Raw genomic sequence first — 24,080 nt, 5'->3', positions numbered from 1 at the left:
ATTCCGACCATCGGAGATCCAAACAGGGTAAAATACAATCTCTTGATCTCAATATCAAATGGTAAATGAGAAAACTCGATGAAAAACAAGGCAAAAATCACGATCGGGCTCTGATACCAATGTTGGAATTCGAGTCGGCGGAAGACGACTTACCTGATTCCGATGCGCAAACAGCAAATAGCCCCGGAACGAACGTTGAATTGTCGACGAAATCATGAACAACACTACCTCACGTTAGTCTGGATGCAATCACGAGGAAAACACCCGATTTCCACGGCGTAAATGCCGATTGTTCTTGCAAAGATGAAATGGAACGCCTTGATCTTCTTTGATGGAAATGGAGAGAAAATATGGTGCGAATGAATGGCCAACCATCCCAATGGTTGTGTTCGGGAGCCTTTTATACATCTCCCTTCGTACCCCTCCATTTGTGCCTTTCCATCGTAGCATATCAAGTCCAATTGGTGCGGTCCAATCGCACCTCATCATGGACATACTAGCTAACTAGCTAAAGTACAACAGAGGTTGATACTCCTATCGACAAATTTTAAAATCTTATACTTGATCAACATTACGAAGGTAATATATCGATGAAAGATGCTTGTGTAAGCGAAGAACGAAATGCTTTAGGGAATGTGTTGTAACCACGCTATAAAAAATTGTCATTTAACAATAATTTATTTTCGTAAAAAATGAATAATTTGAAAAAAAAATATAAAAATATTCACTTATATCACTTGAAATAATTAGTTAATAAAAATATTTTCATCATCGTAATTCATGTCTAAAATTTTCTTGGATAAATGAAAATATTTTTCATTCATTCATTTTTATAAGTGATACCAACTATCGTTTTTTGGAAATGTTATTCAAATCAATAATTTTTTTTTTCGTGTTTATTTCACAGAAAACTAAAGATTAATAATTATTTGTATCGTTTACGAGAATGAATGATTGAAAAATATGTTCATCTTCCACGAAAGTAGGTAAGCATAAATTGTCGTCAATAATGAAAATATTTTCTGTTAATTGATTTTTTTAAGTCATAAATGAATTATTTTTCGTAAATATATTTTTCAAATCTCGAATTTTCCGTAAAGTAAACGTACCATTAGTCATTAAGTGCGTTTGATAATCTTCAGCAACACAAAGCTTTATTAATTTATTTGAGTTACTTGATTTGTTCATGAGAAAATGAGAGTTCTTCCGAAATGAAGGTAGTGCATGGCTTCTAACGGTGGCTGTGGCCTGGTGGTTTCGACAAGGCGGAGTTGCCGCTGTGCCCAGAAAGTGCGAACACCAGTGTGGGGACATGGCCGTACCTTATCTGTTGGGGCTCGAAGCCAATTGGGCGAGGTCCACAGATCTTTTGCTCAGTTGCACCCACATCGTAGGGAGCGGTATTCAACTACTGTTGGCGAATCTTACGATATGCAAAATCTCGGTCGGGGACTCGACCATGGTCGCCAGCCTCCCCGAAGCATACGAGTGCTACGATCAGAATGGCACGCTAGCAAACAAAAGCAGTCCTCTGGCCATCGATCTATCTCCAAATCCTCGGTAGAGGTTCTTGGAAACACAGAACAAGCTCAACGTTGTCGGCTGCGATAACGTTGCGGTCGTGGCCAACATAGAAGGGATGTTCGGGAGTGGTTGCATCTCCTACTACAGCGGCAACGTCGACTTCACCAAGGAGACCACTTGCTCCGATCAAGGTTGCTGTCAAGCATCCATCCCAGAGGGGCTTAAGACGCTCAACATTAGCATCTCCTGCATCTACCAAAACGTGTCAGCCGCGCAACTCAACCGCTGTGCATGGGCCTTTCTGGTGGACAACAGGTCATTCTGTATCTCAAACTGGACTCTCCCGAGGTTTGAGGATGTGGGCAACACCCGAGCCTTGTTGTGGACTGGATGGTCGAACTGGACCTGACTTGCAGACAGGCCATGTTGACCCAGTCGAGCTATGCCTGGGGAAACAACGCAGAATGCTGGGTACGAGGGAAATTCCTATGATTGCATCCAAGGGTGTACATGGAATTAAGACATATATAACTCCTCATGCATTATCACACTCGAATGAATGATGTGGATAACTAATTAATTAATTAACATCTAAGAGTTGGATAGCGAAGTAGCGTATCCGTATATTGATTCCATCTAGTTTTACCCCATCTAATAGCTGCCGTTTAATTTGTGCTATTCATGAGTCTGAATTGTACCTCATCCCGGCAGTAACCACGATGAAGGAGATGAAATTTGCTTGCATGAACGGCGAAGAAGAAATTGCATTGACCTTTCATTAAGAGAGATGAGGCAATGGTTCATGGGGGTGGGGTCGTGACCTTAACTCATCTGAACATCAATATCAATGGGTGGGGATGGCGATGCAGTGGTCACAATGACTGCAACGTTTGCAGCATGGCTGGAGGGGATGTTGGTGGAGGGGATGTTGGGTTGAGTGGAAGGTGATAGGGGGAAGACGGAGGAAGTGAGTTTTTCTCATTTATTAGATGTGTCCTACCACATGAAATAATTATAATATGAGGCCTATATAAAATTGGGAATCTCATCTAGATCCAAATCCATCTCCGGAATTGATTTCGTGGAATTTACGTGGAACCCACATGATTAATGATTATGATAGACTCAATCGAGTAAATTTGGATTTGGTAAAAACATGTCCTGAAGTTCCAACATTTTTCCTAATATAATACGTCAAAGACAGTTGCTGCCACCCTACCAACATTATAGAGAAAATTTCTAGCAACTCTATTCCCATTTTACAAAGAAAATTTTGCCCTCTCTCTCAAACCTTTGTGCCTCCACTCTTATATATACATATATTGAATGTGATATGCACACTATGATGCATTTAAAGGGTTGAATCTGACGAGTCCATCGTATTTAGTAATACATATGAATATAAGCACATCCACCTCACTCATAGAATAACAGCTCATATTTATAATTTATTGTATGTATGTAAAGATCAAACTCCCCAATGACCATATAAGACCCCTTGCTGGCTCTTGCAACATAGGGTTTACATTATTGCAAAAGCTCGATTTCTACAAGTTCCATATGCCAGATCCTATACTAGCTCGTGTGCCCTTCATGGATCTCGTGGCAAAAAACAATGCCATTGTTGATTTGGATTCCACGTGGAGAGAGACAGAGTAGAGAAAGAGAATATATCTTGAGAGAGAATGGACACATGTCATGGTATTATAATCGAAAGCTAAATGGGATAATATTATCTGTCTAATAATCCATGCACAAACTTTTTCAATCTATTTTTTCCATTAGCCAAGATGTCGCGACCTCCCCGAAGCGGGTTAGACCACCTAAGGGTTCGGCTAATGGATTGTTAAGCCTAGACTTAACTCGGGCTCTCCCAAGCTCATACCAATTCGCGACTTAGGTTCAAGTTCTTAACATGTAATTGATTTTCAATTAGGAGTCGCCACTAATCTATTTTTTGGTGGGTAGATTAGAAACCCAAGTAAAGTAATGGGAGAATTACTTCACTCCTACGAACCAGAGATTGTGAGTTTAGGGACTTGGTTACACTAGATTTCTCTAATGCCCTTTCGGTACTATTCTTTTTATTTTCAAAATGTTTTTTTGCAGGCAGCTTGAATTGATTTTAATTTATCTTTCTAACATGTGGGGTGATCATGCGGGTGCGTAAACCACCAATTTAACACCCAAATAAAGCAAAGAATAAATGGCGGGACTTACCTCATAGCAACGAAAGATTCGCAATGTTAGATTAGAATTCACATCGACAGCCTAAATATGATTTCTAATTAACACGCAATTTTTTTTTTTGTTTTCACTTATTTAATAAAAATCATGCAATATGCAATGCATGCTACTAATCTAACATGGAATAATATGACATGATAATATGGCCTAAACTATATGATGCAAATGCGATGTTTTTGTGTTTTCTTAATAAGCATGCAATATATCCTAGAGAATAAAATTAATTCTAAGACAATTCTTTTTGGTATTTTTCATGAAATTCGAAATGAAAATTGTCCAATAATTAAATGTGCAATCTAAATTAACCAAATGGCCTAATTCTAATGACGAGCAATTTCTAATTAAATGAACCTAGTGTAGTTACTAAATGACGTGCATTTCATGAACCTAATTCTACACGACATGCGCATGATTTTTTAAATGAAAATTCGTAATTAAAATTGCTAAAATATAAAAAATCTAACTAAAGCGAGACATTATCTATTTTAAGTTAGGATTAGACTAATCTAACTCCTATCTCAACTTAGAAAATTATCTCATCATGCAATTTAATTCAAAAGATTTTATCTAACCTAGATGCCATCTAAACATGCATTTTAAAAAAAACTATCTATTGTATCATGTAATTTTATCTAGGAAAATCAATTCTAATCTACATGATATGTAAATGCAATATTTTTTGTATTTTTGAGATAAACAAAACAATTAAAAGATACCAAATCCTCCATGGTTGTTTCGCTAATAAAATCAATAAATTGATCTTAAGCCTTAAAGACCAAGATATTAATTTTATTCCCGCGTGATTAATTATTCCATCTAAAGCCTTATAGATGAAATAAAAAAATCATTGTGCGGTTGCGAATTAGGTGATACATCAGGGATTTTCAAACATGCATTAAGGACTAATTCACATAAAGTAAACGAAATATTAAGATAACATAGCATAAAAACTAAATATTAAAGATAAAATAACATAAAATAAAATAGATCTATCTAATAAAATAAACCTACCTAATTTGAATTTTTTCCAAATTTGCCTTAACGAGTGGTACTTTGTAGACCACGATGGAGGCTCGGCACGGATAAGGAAGGTGGCTGTGGTGGTGGGTTGCTGCCGGTGGTGGTTCGCCGTCAACCGGAGCTCCGGCGAGTGGCAACAAACACGGACCAGCAGCGGCAAAGCAGCAACCACCGCTGGTGCAGGAGAAGCAGAGGGCGTGCGACTCGCTAGCGTTGGGGTCGGGCTGTGGCGGTTGCAACGCAACAGCAGCTTCTGGTCAAGCTCGTCACGGGCTTTGTGGGGGCAGCTCAGGCGCAGCAACTCGTGAGGGATAGCTGGCGGACTTGGCGGAGCAGCGAGCAGGCCGGCGTCGAGTCAGCGAGCTCAGGACAGCAAGGGCGTCGTGGCTGGTGGTGCTGGGCGGACCGAGCGGCAGCGGCACGGGCAGGCGCGAGAGAGGGACGTCGGGCGCTACAAGTGGAGCGGGGCTCCAGCGATCGCAAGTGAGAAGCAAAGGCGGTGGGGTTGCGAGCTTTGCTCGTGGCTTCGAGCTGCAGGGCGACGGGCTGACGAGCAGCGACGGCAGGAACGATGACGCGGCGTTGGGTGCTGGGTCACGGGCGGAACTCGGACGCGGGCGTTGGGCACTGGCGTCGGGCGGTCAGAGGCACAGCAGCAGCGGCGAGCGGTGTCGTAGGTGGGACGAGCAGAGGCAGCAGACAGCAGCAGCTCGTCGGGGCCGGTGAACAACGCCTGGTGGTCGTCGTGGGTCAGCAGGCGGACCCGGAGCGGCGGTGAAGGGACAGCAGCAACGGGCGTCGGGGCGAAAGGGGCAGCAGTCCGGCTCGGGTCCGGCTGTGGCGAAGGCGCAGCGACGGCAGGAAGGATTCGGGATCTGCTGCAGGGTAGCTTTGAGGAGGCGCTGGTTGGGAGCGGACGCGGAGCAGGAGCGTTACGGGCGGAGCTGTCGTCGGGGGGCTGCAAACAGAATGTGGAGGCTAAGAAGAGGGACGCGCGGTGGCTCGGCTGCAGGGTGGTGTCGGCTTCGCGGCTTCTGGGCAGGAGCAGCGACACAAGCTCGCGGGCGGAGACGGTGGCTAGTGGCACGGCGATAGTCTCGTCGGCGCTCGGGCGGAGGGGCAGGTTGCAGCAGCGGCGGCGAGCGGGCAGAGGTGCGGAGGTGTGGCAGCGGCTGGTCGTCAAGGACAGAGGCGGAGGCGGAGGCTGGCTGCGGGCGTCGGGCACCAGGCGCAGCCGCAGTGATGGCGCGGTGCAGAGGCGCGGGCTGCAGGCGTAGAGGTGGTGCTGCTGGTGTTCCGGCGAAGACGGTGGCGCGCTCGGAACTCGCTGGAGGGAGATGCTGACGCCGGCCTGAAGTGCAGCGACGGGCGCGGCAATGGGCAGGGCGCGGCGACGGGCGAGCAGAAGCGCGGGTTGTCGGCTTAATGCAGCAGCAACGGACAGGACTCGGCGGTGCGACAGCGGGCGCAGCGACGAGCAGGACTCAGTGACAGGTGCTACAGTTCGCGGGCGTCACTTGTGGCTTCGAACGGTGGGTGCAGAGGCGCGGTGGAGCGAGCGCGGACGCGGGCTGCAGAAACCGGCGGAAAGTTCGGCGAAGGAGAAGAACAGTGGGCGCTTCTCCTTCGCACGTCCCTTCTCCGTCTCTGTACTCTCTCTCTCTGCACTTTCAGTGTACCTTTTTTTCTGTTTTTAGCTTCACCTTTTGTTTTTTTATTTTATTTTTTCTGACAAACTCTCTGTCTCTCTTTTTTTGTGAAGGAGAAGCCCCCTCAAAATTTTTCTATTTTGCTTTCTGACGAGAGTCACTTGTTGTTTTTTTTTAATCTCTTCCTTTCTCTCAACTCCTGTGTCTCTCTACGGATAGCTCTCACAAACCTCTCAGTGAATGCTTCGTTCTTCCTCCTTTTTTAAGCCGAGAATCATTGCTTATTTATAGGCAACAATCAACCTTAGTGTGAACAGGTGAACAGAAGGCAGCCGCAACTTTTCCTTGCTTGTTCAAGTTTGGTTCTTTTTTTCAAATATGGTGGCCACCGATCAGGGAGGAAAGTACTATAAAAATGATGGCCTATTCTCTTGCAGGCTTTCCCAGAATTTCCGCGTGTGCAAGTGGAGTCTTCTTCTTCACGGTTGCGGCTTCTCTTAGAATTTTCACGTCCCCCATTTAATGCGTGCATGTGCAGCCATTAATGAGGGAGAGACAATGGACGTGAAGCACTCTTCTTTCTTCTATTTTTCTGACTTTCATTGTGTGTTTTCATACCAGCAAGAGAGACACCACCTTCCGCACATCTCATTGATCGAGGGTCCCTACCACGTCCGTTGAATTAATGCATGCATTAATGAGAGAGAGACAATGGACGTGCAGGAATTCTTCTTCGTGCCTGAAGCTTCTTATGCAGCTACTTGTTCCCCCTATCTATAGGATTGCCGCAATTTTTACTTTTCTTGTTTATTATTTGCTTCCTTCTTCAGCAAATTTCTCGTTGCTTCTCCATGACAACTCACACTTGAGAGAGAGCATATTATATAATATTATATCATGGGCTCCTTTTGCTTTCTCTGAGGATTCCGCACGTCCGCCGAATTTGTGCGTGCATGCGCATGCATTAATGAGGGAGAGATAACGGACGTGCAAGAACTTCATTCCTCTTTTTTTTTAATTTTCGCTCTTTTGCGTGCTCAGACCAGTGGAGAGAGACCGTCTTTTTGTGCATGTAATCGACCACGAGCCGCTGCGTCTTGTTGCCTTTTGGTATCGATGTAAATGCGACTACATGAAAATGCAAAATTTACTATTTTTTCTTAGGGGTTAAAGATTAATCCCTAAATTTTCATGCAATTAATTATTAAATGATTAGTCAAAATTTAGGTGTCAACACAAGATAATGGTTCAATTTGTCCTTTGCATATTGTAGACATTGATGAGTGTAAGGAACCAAAAAAATACCCATATCATGGAAAGTCCAAAAACAAGCCCGGGGGCTACACATGCCAATGCTGGTTTTGAACGTAGGGCAATGGTAAAGTCCGTTGCCGAATTCTTGTTGGCTCGTAGCTGTTTAAGGTTATTCGATATACATCCCCTTATGATTCACTAGATGGTTCATCATCAATTCCGCAGTAGGTTTGACGTATGCTTTAGGGATTATTATTATACTGTACTGAATCGGTGCAATCCCATCTTTCCTTTGTATTTTTTTTTTCTTTTTGGGTACTTTCTTTTTTGTCTTTTTATTTTCGATTTTTTTCTGAAACTAACACTTTGAAACTCCACTTGTGGGAGGATACACAGCATCTTTAAGTGAAAATATCTACTCCAACCAAACCTACAAATCTTGGGCCAAAACGAACAACTAGAGCGTCTGAATTCAAGAGGAGAAAAGCCCTAATAATGGTATAAATTTCTAGAATTTCTTTCTTCTAACGTCTTGTGAATTGCTAAAGTAGCAATGGCTCCTACACTACAGTGACACGAAGGCCAAAGACCATTGCTTGGTGAACTTGCGTATAAGGATGATCTTCAAGATTGATGAAGCTCAGCTGGATTACCAGAATTCAAGAAACTCAACTCACCTTCAACGATCACACCGATGGAATGGATTGGGGCTTATTTTTATTTTTATTTTGCCAGATCCTTTTGCAGCAATTATTATTCAGACTTGCTTGTCTTGGTAGAGTTTGGATTTGGGTAACAAATGTTCCCTTTGGGTATTATCCCGTAAATGGTTCACAAGATATTCAATCGTTTATCCAATAAAAGAGATTAAAGAAAAAGAAACAGAAAAAAAAAATAGTGGAAACAGACAAATAGAGAATTTTAGGATAAACAGAAGTGTAGCTATTGGACATGTGACAGATCCCACTTGCACTGCATATGCAATTTGAGATTAGGTCACAGAGTAAGGTATAATAATCCATGGTGACAATTTAATTGAGATTTAACCGTGGAAGTATTGAAGTTAAGCATATACATAATTAAATGTCTTACTTTTGATAATAAGCTACAAAAAGGGAATGGATCCACGCCTAAAAGCCTGGGGACAGCGGGGTCTATTGGGATGGGCACTGGGCTCGAGGAATCTCTGCCAAGGATAGCATTCACACTGCCGCATCTACACTTTTAAGAAACTTTTTTATTTTTATTTTATTTTATTTGTAATAATTTTTGTAGTAATAATAATAATAATAATAATAATAATAATAATAATAATAAGGATAATCACTTCTCTTTACAAGTCTTGCTTTTTTGTCGGGCTGAACAGGTCTTGCTTTTAATGAAGATGCAAGTTTGAAAATTCCTTTAGGTAAGCAATGTGGTACAATTGATTTCTATATAATTCATCTTCACATCATCCCACGTTGACCAATTTGTGAAGATTGGAGCTTGTTCGGCTCTACAAAACCGGCCCATGAGCCCGCCCATTTTGTATGAAATCCAGTCCTGAACCCATTCTTTCTTACCAGAATAAGAAAGATATTTGATGGCCATCTAAAAGAAGTTAATTCCATGGTGGTGCCCCCACACAGGGCATGGGGAGGCGGCGAGGAATTTTTTCATTTCAGGTAGTTAAAATTAGGTTTAGAGACATAATTAACAAGTAAATGTAAATGGTTGTGTTTTCTTTCATATCTAGCTAGAGTATATATCCTTCAATCATGTTTTTTAATTGGCATGTTATATATTAACGAGATACAAATTTCAGCGATATCTATGTTCACAGGCAAGTGGTTAAAAGATTTAACTGAGTTTTCATACCATATATAGGAGGTGAATGCTTCATCATTTTTTTTTTCTTTATTACAAACTTTCTTCATTATACTCAAGGATAGACATTGGAGAAGTAATAGAAGATGCTAATAATATGTACTTGAATTGAGTTCAATTGATAACTTATTCGGTTTTGTAATGACGCGCATCAAATTTAAGATAAGGACTCACATAAGGATTGTTATGTGATACATGATGTGTAGCCTTTCAAAAACCATTTTTATCACTGTTAAATTGGGTAATTGTATTTTGTAAAATGGACCAATCATCCAAAAAAATTGATGTGGATTATATAATAATAGATTAAATGGGTAGTCCATTAGAAATTAACTTATTTTATGAATTATTGGATTGGATAAGGATTACATCCTCGAATAATTAATCTAGTGAAATATATGCTTTGGCAACGATAATTGGAGCCTTCTTGTTCATGGTTGTTGTTACTTTAGTCTTTGACAAGTGGTAGAGGAGGAGAATCAAAAAGAAAACTGTGGCTGAAATAGAGGAGAGCTCTTAAAACACCAACATGTTCAAATATTTATGAAGGTCGAGCTAGCAAATCAATCAACAATTATGATAGCAATAAGTTTGGCAAGGGCAGTTTCGATTTAGTCTATAGAGGCAAAATAGTAGAAGACACTGTCTGTCGCAGTTAAGAAGCCTAATGATGCAAGTCTCTAATCAAGAGGGATTTCCAACATGAACTTCAAATTGTGATGCAAATAGATCACAAAAATGTGCTGAAGCTCCATGGCATATGTTTGGAGACTAGGATATCCTTGCTGGTTTATGAATACATTTCAAATGGTACCCTATTCCAACACATCCATTAGAATGTGTCGACCATCTTAAGATCATGGAAAAACCTAGCTTAGAATAGCTGTCAAAGCTACTCTTGCACTCAAGTATATGCTTTTCTATGCAAAATCCCCGATCATTCATGGTAACATCAAATCGGTAAATATACTTTTGCATCAAAATTACTTTGTAAAAGTATCTGATTTTGGAACTTCAATACCTATATCACCAGAGTGTAGTCATGTTGTAGCTAATGAAATACAAGGCACGTTGGACTACATTGATCCAAAATATTTAACCACTGGTATACTAACAATTAAAAGTGATGTATATAGCTTTGGAGTTGTCCTCATGGAGCTGCTCACTAGAAAGAAGCCTACAAGTTTTATTACTAAGTTTGGAAAGTCAATCAATATTATCCATTATTTCATCTCTTCCGAAAAGGATAATACACTCTCCAATGTCATAAGCTTCAAGGCTGCTAGTGAAGATGAAATGGAGATAGTAGGAATGGTTGCTGAGATCGCAATGAAGTGCTTGGACCCAAGTGGTACGAGGAGGCCAGCAATAAGGGAAGTGACTGAGCAACTCACTAGGATTAATGGCGAGCTTAATAGCTTTTTTTTTTTTGTCGGTCCTACTCTACTCCTATTCTAACTCTCACTCTCAGACTTTTGCCCTGTCTCCTTGCAGGACATGAGAGTTAAAACCCACACTTGAAATTAAATTGTCCTCACCCCAATCCCCCTGAGAAGGTGGGGATTCGAACCCCTCACCTCCCCTTTCCATGTTAGAAGGGTGGCTAATGGTGCAAACTCCAGTGATTAGCTTGATAGCTCAACAATTGAAGAAAACAATAAAGAGACGGAAAACATGGTGGATGAAGAAAACCTCTACTCCCGTGCGACTTCAACTGCTTTCACGATGAGCCAACATGGGATGATGGGCTCTCATTTCTATTCAGCAGGTTCCATCATTTGATCCTTTGTAACTATAATAACATTTCTATTAATTGTCCATAAGTACTTCTAGGGTTGATTGTGTATTCTACATATATGTTATGTTTGCCATTTGTTTTGGACTTATAGTTGAGCAAGCATTTGTGCAAGTTTAATTGTCACAATCTAATATTATAGAGCATTGAGGAGACTTACAGAAGGCCAAAATATGGTCATTTTGACTCTATCATCGTCTCTCTTTCCCTTTATCTTTTCTTTGTTGTCTTTTTTTTCCCTACATATAATAATAGGTCTAAAAAATAATATTCTCACTCCTTTTCATCTTTCTTTTTCTCTTATTATAATCCTAGTTCACTTTTATAACAAGTAAGAATCTCCATTCACTTTAAGTATTTACTTTTCTCTAATTATATTGCAATTAATCTTAATATAATTTTCATTTCCATGAAAATATAACACAATTGTTGGCCAAAAGGATTATAATAGACTAGAAAAAGTGTCTATTTTCACTATTTCTTCCTTTTTGGTAATATGATCATAATTTGATATGACGGCAAAACAAAAATAAAATCTCAATTTGCTTTACTTTCTCTTTATTTTTTAGTTCATTTAATCGGTTTAGATGTTAATTCAGAGTGAGAGTGGGAAAGACAAACTGATTCAAAACTCAGATTTTACCACATCCTCCAACCTCAATATGATTACTTTGAAATATGATGAAGGGATGAAAACACTATATTAGTCAATTCATCATGAACAAAACTTTCATATCCAAACCTATATGAGAGGATCACAAGATCAATAAAGAAGTATCGGAGAATTTACTTGATAATAACTTTATTTCAGAACAAGCTTGTTTTATTTTTAGGATGAAAGAACTTAAATTGTTTTGTAAGTTTGGTACTAATAAACTACAATGAAAAACACTAGCTAGCAAGGAATATATGAGCTATATTAAAGGCGATAGAAATTTTTTTGTGTTCTCAAAAGGTGATAGAAATAACTAGTACTTTTTCTCACTATCTACCAAAACTTTAATGAATTAGACTAAATTAATATTTTAGTCATTGACCAAGTCCTATAAAATATCTCAAATGATAGTTCAAAGAAGTAGTTGTTGCGACCTCTTTTTGGGTGCCCGATTAAGGCGGGCGCTTGCTGAGGCTAATGGTTCGGCTAGGTCTATTAGGCTTAGCTCGGACTCTCCCAAGTCCACCAATTCATGACTTAATAGTCCAAGTTTTTTAACCTGTAAGTTAATTTTAAAACGGAGTCGCCATTAATCAATTTGGGATGGGTCGATTTAAACCCAAGCGAAATATTGGGAGGAATATTCGTTCTCGCGCAACTAGAGAAACTAGGTCCGACTTGATTACACTAGTTAATCACTAATGCTCTTCCAAAGTACCTAATCTTGTTTTAACCCTAAAGCTTTTTGGATTTTTGAGGGGTTTTCCATGTATTTGTGGTGGAAAACATTTTTGGACATTTTTCTATTTTTTGAACATAAAAGGGATTTTTGGATTTTTTTGGCATTTTTGGAAAATGTAAGTCATTTTTGAATTTTTCTGAATTTTTTTGGCTTTTTGGGAAAATATGGGATATTTTTTGTTTTTTATTTTTATTTTTATAGAAAATAAATTATTGTTTTTTAAATATTATTTTAATATTATAATATAAAAAGAATTGGGTCGGATCCTGGTTGGGTCCGGCTCGGGTCGTTGACCCTAGGCCTAAAAGGGCCGACCGGCCGGGTCCGGATGGGCCTAAGGTGTGAGGCTTGGCCCAAGATTTTTAAACAAAGCCCAAAGAACAAAGGGGTCCCCATTTGTGTGAGATTGGCCCACCTGCGTCCAAACCCGGTTAGTCTAGATTGACTGGAACCCTACCCGGTCAAGACCTAGGCGCTCAACTTGGTCCCCGGCTGCTGACCCGACTTGTAGTTGCCACCCGATTCCTAAAAACCCTACTCGGTTCTGACCCACTTGATGACTCGTCTTCTCCCCTCGCCAACCCAGTTTTCTGGAGCTCACGAGATCCGACGATCTGCGGCGGAGGAGGCTGAGCTCGGGCCTCCCTTGGTACCGCCTTGACCTCCGTCCAACCGGCCATTATTGCCGTTCCCATCACCTATCGCCACCCGTTGCCGCTAATCACTGCAAATCCGGTGCTCACTTGGGATTTGCATCGAACGTCTAGCGGTCACTGGTCGAGGGGAGGGAGGTCGAATCATTCGAGCTTAGAATCGCGACAGGGCTTAGAGTAGACGGGCATCGAGAGGCGACAGTGAGACAAAAGGACAATCGGGGGCCAGAGTCTGCATGAAGCCAACAGCCATGAGTCTCGGCCTAACGACCCAAAGACAAGCAGCAATCAACAGCAAAAGAAATGGACGAACTCTGGCTCACTGCAACCGTCGGAGGGGGGCGAACAGCAGCGAGTGTGTGGTTGAGCGTTACCGGTGACGCCGTTTGAGTCTCTTCCTCCTGCAACCCGTGGATCTAGGCCCCTTCACTCATGCTTTCTCCCTCTTGGGCTTGCTCACTGCCGACCTCCCCCAATGTCTCTTGGGGGGAGGTCATCTAAGCTCGCGACCCGATTTCTCTCTCGCTCACTCTTTAATCTTCCCCTGAAGTCTCTTGAGGGAAGGTTTCTAAGCTTGCGTTATGTTTGTCGACAGAGGTGGTGCCCTTTTATTTATAAGCGAGGGGGTCCGGTCGATGAAGAGGCTTGGCCGTCGGCCTTTGGCTTACTGACCGGACCCCCGCGGCTGAACCAACGTCCCATCCTCGCTCCTCCATTGAGGCGAGCTTGGCATTGAAGGTGGCCATTAATGATGCCCGAGATCTGTCTCTTCCAGTCGACGTCAGCCTACCCTCCTTGACCGTAGGTGTTGTGCTAGTGTCGTGTGAGTTGCAGAGGTTTGGGGAAGAAGACAAGGGAGGAAGGAGACAAGGAGAGAAGGGGTTGGGCCGGGTCGCTTGGGCTAGGCCTATGGGGGCCCGCGCAAAGGAAGATAAGGAAAAAGAGCTGGGTGCGAAAGCCCACCTATGCGGCTGTGGCTCATTTTGTTATTTTTTATTTATTATTTTATTATTTTTTGTTTTTATTAATATTATTTATTATATGAAAAAAGGAAAAATACATAAATAAAGAAACTAAGGTCTAATTAAAAACATAATAAAAAATTAGGTATCAATAGCTGCCCCTCTTTGAAAGTAAGCTCGCAGAGGTTACATTCAAAGACAAACTGATATCTAAATTTTGGTCTATGCAAAGAAGTTATATCTTATTCAGACTTATTGTCTTATGTAAAAAAAGAGCAATATAATATTACACATACTAAGTCAAATAAGAAGATACCTGTAGTTACTTATCGATAATGAGTGAGATAGGATGTGAACCCCACGTTTGGCAAGTATCAGGCCATCATCTTACCTAGTGACGTGAGGAGGTTGTTTTTTTAAGATTCGAACATTTCTTCGGTTGCCTTGATGGGAAATTGCTTTTCTAGGACCCGAACCATTCTTTGATCGCCTATTAGAGTAATAAGTTGTTTGTCTAGGATCCGAACCTTTATTTAGTCGCCTTGAAGGGAAATTGCTTTTCCAGGACTTAAACCATTCTTCGGTCGCCTGTTAAAGCAATAAGTGGTTTGTCTAGGACCCGAACCTTTCTTCAGTCGCCTTGACGGGAAATTGCTTTTCCAATACCCAAACCATTCTTTGGTCGCCTGTTAGAGTAATAAGTAGTTTGTCTAGGACCCGAACCTTTCTCCAATCACCTTGACGGGAATTACTTTTCCAAGACTCGAACCATTCTCCGGTCGCCTATTAGAGCAATAAATTATTTGTCTAGGACCCGAACCTTTCTTCGGTCGTCTTGACGGGGAATTGCTTTTCCAAGACCCGAACCATTCTTCAGTCGCTTGTTAAAACAATAAGTTGTTTTACTTGACCTTTCTCGGGGGATGTGCTGACCTTTCTTAGGGCATCTATTTGTGGGGTGTCTAATCCTCTGTCAGGGACACCGGTTGTGGGGTGCTTGATCCTTTGTCAAGGACACCCATTGTGGGGTGCTCGATCCTCTATCAAGGACACCGGTTGGTTACTCGACCTTTCTCGGGAGATGTGCCAACCTTTCTCAGGGCATCTGTTTGTTGGGAAGATACCTAAACATTCACAGGCATTGAAAGAATACTTGCATATTCACAAGTTTTAACCTGAAGGGTACCTGGTTGTTTGCAGGCGTCGGAAGAGTATTTGGATGATCACAAGTACGGAATTCTGAAGGGTGCCTGGACGTTCGCAAGCATTGAAGGAGTACTTGGATGATCATAAGTACGGACTCTTGGAGGATGCTTGGACGTTCGCAGGTATTGAAGGGGTACTTAGATAATCGCAAGTACAAACTCTTGGAAGGTACCTAATCATTTTCGAAGGTCTCCTGGTAGTTGGAATATCAAGGATGTACCTCGCATATTCATAAAGGTCTCCTACCTCCTAGCAATTAGAATATCGAGGATGTACCTAAGATATTCATGAAGGTCTCTTACCTCTTGGTATGTGGAATATCGAGGATGGGCCTCGTATATTTGTGAAGGTCTCCCACCCCTGGCAGTTGGAATATCGAGGACACGCCTTGCATATTCATGAAGGTCTCCCACCTCCTAAATGGCCGTAGGCACTCAAAAGGCTGGAACACCTGGGGAGCCGCAGGTGTACAAAGTACCGGGTAACCGCGGGCACACAAAACAGTGGAATGCTTGAACAACTACTAATATTATTTGGGGACAACTCGGGCAGGTTGAGTGTCACGAAAAGGGTGTACCTGGTCGGCGGCAGGTACTTGAAGGCAATGGGGTATCTGGACAATCGCTAGTGTCCATACTATGGGGATAACTCGAATAGATCGAGTGTCAATAAGAGAGAGTACCAAAATGGTGATAGGTACTTAAAGACAAAGGGATAGGGATATGCTTACCTGGTGATATCTGTTGGAGAAAACTTCATTGTGTATTTTGAAGCTGACAAATTTTTTCCATCAGTCTAGTCTGAAGACTTGCAAACGCTTTCATCAAAGTCTGAAGATCGCCGGACCACCAAACTCAAGATTTAAAGTCTATCTTCATTGATAATTTCTAGACCCGAAGAAAACTTATCCAAAATTAAGTATTTCTTTAAGGATTTAATTATATCGACTAAAGAAGATCTCTTGGCTGGATATAGCATCTCGAAATCCATTATTCATCTTGAGATTGATTCAGGCATCTTGGATCTGTTGATTGGCGAAGTATACTTGGAAGGTTCTACTTATGGAAACCTAGATGCTAATTGTATGGGCGAGCAGGATTGGTGGGCTATCGACATATTCCTTAAATAACTTGAAATCTCCCTAATTGATTCTGTCCAACAGGTAGATTGGAAGAGCTCATTTGGAAAGTGCCAACGGGTATGAAGGCATGAAGGAGTATATAAAGAAGACGTTCCAGCTATTCATGTGTGTGCACAATAGAGAAATTCCAAAGTCTAAAGCTCCCTGTTCTTTGTCAATTTAATTGTTGAGCGAAAATTGTACTCAAAAGAGATTTATATTTCGTAAGACCTTGAGGAAGGGTAGCAGAGTCTCTACATTGTGGAATCAAGGAAGAGCTATACTATAACAACTCTTTTGATTCTTAGTGAAATCCAGCCGGTAGGTTGTTAGTGCGGAAGAGTGGACGTAGGCTTGGATTAAACCGAACCACTATAAACCTTGTGTTCATACTCTCTTCCCTAATCTCTTTTACTTTGATCGTAATTCTATTTGATTATTAGAGTCTAATTTCCTTTTCATAATCTATTGTTAAGCAGTGTTGGTTTAAAAGCAAAATTATATACTTTACTCTGCAAAATTTGTTTTTGCACATATTCACCCCCTCTAGATGCTCGTACTAGCTTTCACAATTGGTATCAGAGCTTGTGTACTAATTTAAATTGAAGTGTTTTTACTTCAGAGTTAACGATTCATGGCTAGTATGTTGGCTCCAGGTCTGGTTGAAGGGCAAAGCAATACTAGATCGCCTTATTTTGATGGAAAGGAATACAACATATGGAAATACAAGATGAAGGCATTCCTAAGATCAAAAGATCCTCTGGAATGGGACGTGGTAGACAAATGAATCATTCCTAAAGCTGCAAATGGAGTCTCAAATAGAGGAAAAGAAGCTCGTTGAGTCCAAAGGAAATGACTCAAGAAGAGATAACCAAGAGACAAGCTCTTGATGCAAAAGCAATTTATTCCTTATATTGTGCATTATCTCCTACTGAATATAACAGAATATCTTCTTGTGAAACAGCTAAAGAAGTCTGGGATAAATTGCACATCACCTATGAAGGAACCGATCGAGTGAAAGAAACCAGAATCAATATTCTGCTCGGTCAATATGAAGCATTCAAGATGAAACCGGGAGAATCTATCACTGACATGTTTAGTCATTTTACAGAAATCGTGAATGGTCTTGAGTATCAAGGTCAACCAATCTCTGGACCCATGAAAGTTAACAAGTTACTGCATGGACTTTCCAAAGATTGGAATCACATTAAGACCTTAATAAGGGAGACACAAAGAATCATGCCACTCTTTGTTGATGAATTGGTTGGCACTCTTCAGTCTTATGAAGTGGAGCAAATCAATGAAGATGAAGCTCCCAAAGGTAAGAAATCAATTGCATTAAAATCTAATGATGATTCTGATGTCATAGATTCTAAAGACGATATGGACGACGAAGAGCTTGCTCTCATGATAAGAAGGTTCAGAAAACTGAATAGAAATGGAAGAAGATTCAATCCGAAGAAACAAAGTTCTCAAAAGCTAAAAAATAAATCAGCTGAGGATGATGAATCCAACAAGGATGTAATCTACTTTGAATGCAAGAAAAAGGGACACATCAGACCCAACTGTCCCCTACCAAGAGAAAGAAAGGAAAAGCTGAGAAATATTGAAAAACACTTAAAGCGGAAACTTGGAGTGATACCGAATGTGAGGAAAGTAATGATGATTACGCCAATATTTGCTCATGGCACAATCGGACTCAGATTCAAACACTGAGACAAACTCATACTCATACAGTAAAATCGAGGTAAGTAATTTAAAATTCCTACTAAAGTTTCTAAATTTATTGATGAATTGTGTCTTAGTCTCAAAACCTCTCTCAAGAGGATTTCCGAACTTAAAAAGGAAAATTCTGCACTGAAGCAACATGAGATTGTTTGGAAAGAAAATGTCGAAAGTTTAGACAAAAGTATTATTACTTTGAAATAAAATGCAGACAATCTTTCAAAAGAAAATGCATTTTTGAAAAATGATATCTCAAGTATTTCTAAAAGGTTTTCTATAGGATCCGAGAAATTGAAAAAGATTCTTTCAAAGACAAAGACCTTATTTCAACAAATCAGGTTTGGGAATGACTGCTGAAACCATTCCTCTAATTGATTTTCCTAAGGTAAAGGAAAGAATTAAACAAAGACCTATAAAAGATTCTTACAAAAATCATTTTCAAAAAGTTTTTGTAAAACCTATAGGCCGCAGTGCTTTTAAATGTTCTAAGTGTAATAGCTCGATCATTTTGAGAAAGGCTATCCTATGGTTTGGAAACCTATTAAGAGGGTTTCGGCAAAGATCATATATTGCACTAACACCATTGGACCCAAGAAAGTATGGGTACCAAAGAAAACTTGAGTTTCTTTTTTAAATGTAGGTTACTATCAAGAAAAAGGTTAAATGATACTTGGATAGTGGATGCTCGAGACATATGACAGGAGACTCAAATTGCTTCATAAAGCTTGTGCAAGTTAATGGTGGAAAAGTTTCTTTTTGAGGAAATAACAAAGGCAAAATTGTGGGATACAGAACCGTAAAGATTGGAAGTCTCACAATCAGTTACGTTTTCTTAGTGGAAGGACTTAACTATAATTTGTTGAGTATCAGCCAATTGTGCGGCACAGGTTACAAAATCAACTTTCAAAAAGGAATATGTTCAGGAACCAGTAAAGACTCCTCTCAGACTTTCACGAGGCGAAGATATGGGAATATCTATTTCTTGGATATCAAACCAGAAAAATCCCAATGTCTAATCTCAATTCAAGATGAAGCTAAATTCTAGCATAGAAAACTTAGGCACATCAACATGAAGCAAATAGCCAAGATCTCTACAAAGAAGCTTGTTCGTGGACTACCCAAACTGACATACCAAAAGTCTGATCTATGCACACCATGCGTGTTAAGAAAACAGGTAAGAAATTCATTCAAACCAATTAATCAAGTGTCAACTAATCATGTACTGCAGCTCTTACATGTGGATCTCTTTGGACCAACCAGAACTTAGAGCATTGAAGGTAAGAAATATTGCCTAGTAATTGTGGATGATTATTCATGATTCACTTAGGTATATTTCCTAGCAAGTAAGTCTGAAATCTTTTCTTACTTTAAAAAATTTGCTAAGAAAGTTCAAAATGAGAAAGGGTATGTTATTTCAAGAATACGGACAGACCATGGAGGTGAATTGAAAATAAAGACTTTGCTAAATTCTGTGATGAATCTGGCTTTTAGCATATATTCTCATTACCATATACTCCGAACAAAATGGAGTTGCGGAAAGGAAGAATAGATCATTGCAAGAAATGGCTAGAACTCTTTTAATTGAAAGTAACATTTTCACTCGTTTTTGGGCTGAAGCAAGTATCTACAGCGTGCTATATTATTAATAGAGTCTTTTAAGGCATATTATGGAGAAAACTCCTTATGAGTTATTCAAAGGAAAGAAGTCAATTGTTTCCTATTTTCATGTGTTTGGATGCAAATATTTTATATTGAAAAATGCAAATGATCGAGTTGGTAAGTTTGAAGACATCTTCCTTGGATATTCAACCACCAGCAAAGCTTATAGAGTATTCAACAAAAAGACTAAATTTGTGGAGGAATCGATGAATGTCAAATTTGAAGACTCTATGCAAAATCAATCGATTCAAACTCAACCTGAAGAATATGAACTTGCTCTAGACTCTACAAAGTCTAAATCTCAAGAAGCAGCTCAGACTTTAGAAGACCAGCAACGAATAATCATTGAAGAATCAAATGAAAAGAAAGATCAACGGTCTGAAAAATCGACCAGCAACGAGAAGCACAAGTCTAGTCATCCCAAAGAATTCATTATTAGTGATATTGATGAAGGGATTCGTACAAGATCCAAAAGGCATGAAGAGTCTAGTGCTGTGGCTCTTATTTTTGAAATAGAACCCAAGAGCATAGAAAAAGCTTTAACTGATGAAAGCTGGATTGAAGCTATGCAAGAAGAACTTAGGCAATTCAGTATCAATGATGTTTGGGAATTGACTACTAAATCAAAAGGTAAATATATCATTGGAGCTAAATGGGTTTTCAGGAACAAGATAAACGAGAAAGGAAAAGTCGTAAGGAACAAAGCAAGACTCGTGGCCAAAGGATATACGCAAGAAGAAGGGATAGACTATGATGAGACTTACGCACCAAAGAGCAAGGTTAGAAGCAATTAGATTATTACTTGCTTTTACTTGTTATAAGAATTTTAGGTTATTCCAAATGAACGTCAAAAGCGCTTTCCTAAATGGATTTATCCAAGAGGAAGTCTATATGGAACAACCTCCCGGTTTTGAAGACCCAAGGAAACCAGACTCTGTGTTCAGACAAAAAAAGGCGCTATATGATTTAAAACTGTTGGAGAAATCCTCTGAAGTATTTTGAAGCCGACAAAACTTTTCTATCGCCTAGTCCGAAGGCTTGTAGACTCGATATTTAAAGTCTGAAGACTTCCTGACAGCCGACTCAAGACTCAAAGTCTATCCTCATTGACAAGCCTCTAATCCGTTGAAGAAAGGTTATCCGAACCGGATGTTCCGTTAAGGATTTAACCTTATCATCTGGAGAAGATCTCGTGGCTGGAAAAGACGTAATGTAATCCTTTGATTGATCAAGATTGATTCAATGATTGAAGATTCGATGATTGTCTAAATATTATTGGAAAGTTTTACTTATGGAAACCGAGATCCTGATTGTATGGGCGAACAGGATTGATGGGCTATCAACACGTTCCTTTAATAGCTCGAACAATCTTCCTAATTGATTCCGTCCAACGGGTAGATTGGAGGAATTCCTTTGGTAAGTGCCAACGGGTATGATGGCATAAAGGAGTATATAAGGAAGACGATCTTAGTTGTTCGAGGTGTGCGTGATAGAAGAATTCCAAAGTCTGAAGCTCCTTTTTGTTTAGACAATTCCTTTGAGCGAATACTTGTATACAAAAGAGAGTCTATATTTGTGAGAAACCTTGAGGAGGTGTGGTAGAATATCTACACCGTGGAATCAAGGCAAAGCTGTGCTGTAACTTCTTTTTTGATCATAGTGAAATCCAGCCGGTGGGCTGTCAGTGCGGAAGAGTGGACGTAGGCTTGGAATAAGCCGAACCACTATAAATTCTGTGTTCAATTTTCTCCTCCTTACTCTCTTTACCTTGATCGTATTTCATTTTGTTAATCAAGAGATAATTTCCTTTTTATCGTTTCCCAAGAATCACTTCCATATCTCGATAAATTGTTTGCGCACCTATTCACCCCCCTCTAGGTGTTTATACTAGCTATCTCAAAAACAAGCACCTTGAGCTTGGTAGGACAGGTTAAGTAAGTTTTTAATTCAAAATGGCTTTGTTAAAGGTAAAGTAGATACTACCCTGTTTATCAAAAGAGAAAGCAAAAACTTTTTACTTGTTCAAATTTATGTTAATGATATTATTTTTGGATTTCCTAATGAAATTCTGTGTAAAAAATTCTTTAAGTCTATGCAGATGAATTTGAAATGAGCATGATGGGTGAACTAACCTTCTTTCTTGGGCTTCAAGTGAAACAACCAAGGAGGGAACTTTTATTCACCAAGAAAATATGCTAAAGAACTTGTCAAAAATTTGGACTGAGAATTGCAAAAAGACTGATATACTAATGTCAAGTTCCTTGAATATGGAAAAAGATGAAGGAGGAAAGAAAGTAGACCAGAAATTATACACAAGTATCATTGGTTCACTTCTTTATCACTGCTTCTAGACCTGACATTCTGTTTAGTGTTTGTATTTGTGTCAGATTTCTCATTTAAGTGTTGCAAAATGTATCATCAAATATATTGCTTCAACCTCTAATTTAGATCTCTGGTATCCTAAAGAATGAGACTTTACTCTTCTTGGATATTCAGACACAGACCTAGCAGGATGCAGAGTTGATAGAAAGAGCACTTCGGGCACCTGTCAATTGCTTAGTAACAAGACAGTATCTTGGTTTTCAAGGAAGCAAAGTATCGTACCACTTTTTACAGCAGAAGCAGAGTATGTGGCTCTTGGAAGTTGCTGTTCTCTTGGAAGTTGCTATTTACAAATTCTGTGGATAAAACAAAAGCTAAGAGACTTTGGAATTGAAAATTCATGTACTGGGATCAAATGTGACAACACTAGCGCAATCAATCTCACCAAGAATCCAATTCTTCACTCAAAAGCAAAGCATATAGAAATTCGACATCATTTCATTAGAAATCATGTGCAAAATTGAGAAGTTTCAATTCAGTTTATTGACTCAAAGAATCAATTGGCGGACATTTTTACAAAGCCTTTGGAGAAAAGTCAATTCGATTTTATTCGTTCCAGACTCAACATCTTAAAGTCTGAAGAAGTTCAAACTAAGGGCTAGAAAGTCTAAAGATACTTAGACTCAAAAGATCAAGAATATCGACTGTAAGTTATTTCCATTTTAGAAATTTATCTCTCGGGTGAAATCTCGAAAATGTACAATCATCTATTAATCCGTAATTGATTGATGTTATATTCCCCAGTTTTCATGATTATTGCAATCATTCCTTTTCGAAAAAAAAGTTATCTTTTGAAATTACAGTTATCTATTTTTTCAAAAAGGCAATTATTTTTGAAAATGCATTTTTATTTTGTCCTTTTGCGTCGTTCCGTATGCCTCATTTCGACTACTTTATATATTGTTGTTTTTCTCTAATCTACTCCCAAAACCCTAAGAAAGCACAAATCTTCAACTTTTCTTTTCTTCTCTTGTTTAATCCTCGAAAAGTTTTCACCTTTCTTGCGAAACAAGCTTGGAATCTCTCAAAGATTGTGAAGAATGTCGTCTTAAAGAAAGTCTTCAAGGATCGCGAACAGGGGACCACAACAAATGCATGAGGGTCTTACGCATTTTGACCTCACCGAGGAAGAAGAATCTCCTAGACAGCAGCAAAGCCCACAACATTCTTGACAGTGTCCATTTCCTCCATCTAGACCTCAGGATATTGAAAATCGAGAAGAGGAAGAAATCATCGAAGATGCAGAACCCGTAAGAACTCAAAAGCCCGCTTTTATTGTTAAGCTTTACTCTGCCTTGAAGAAGGGTGGTACTCCCTTGAACTATCTTGATGAATTCTTGAAAGAGAAAGGGTATCGAAATGAAACTTACTTTTTACGCACAATGGAACGATTGTAAATTGCTCCTGCCGGGTCAGCAGAAGAAGCATTTACAAATATCCCAAGCGATCCACATGTTGGAGGGCTGAGTCAACTTGAAGGGAATGATGATGATAAGATGTACATTCATTTTAAGCCTAGAATGGGTGTTGCGGTGAAAATACGAAGCAAAATGACAAATTTGTTTCGCTCGGAAGAATACAAGCGACTGTACTCTAAGTTGCTAAAGTGTGAAGTGAT

The 24,080-nt window shown here is 39.9% G+C and overlaps 1 protein-coding gene across 1 annotated transcript; it reads right to left on the bottom strand.

Annotated features, from left to right (window-relative positions):
* Window positions 1–5,242: 5,242 nt before the first annotated feature.
* Window positions 5,243–13,435, bottom strand: LOC120292936 (flocculation protein FLO11-like). The gene is made up of 2 exons (XM_039311499.1): window positions 13,309–13,435; window positions 5,243–6,288 (listed from the first exon to the last, which is right to left on the bottom strand). Exons 1-2 carry the CDS (start codon window positions 13,433–13,435, stop codon window positions 5,243–5,245), a joined length of 1,173 nt encoding a protein of 390 aa, XP_039167433.1.
* Between the last annotated feature and the right edge of the window lie 10,645 nt (window positions 13,436–24,080).

This window comes from Eucalyptus grandis, chromosome 4 (assembly GCF_016545825.1).
Source record: "Eucalyptus grandis isolate ANBG69807.140 chromosome 4, ASM1654582v1, whole genome shotgun sequence".
Classification (NCBI taxonomy): domain Eukaryota; kingdom Viridiplantae; phylum Streptophyta; class Magnoliopsida; order Myrtales; family Myrtaceae; genus Eucalyptus; species Eucalyptus grandis.
The sequence above is the reverse complement of the archived record's forward strand: the minus strand, read 5'-3'. Positions and strand labels throughout refer to the sequence as shown.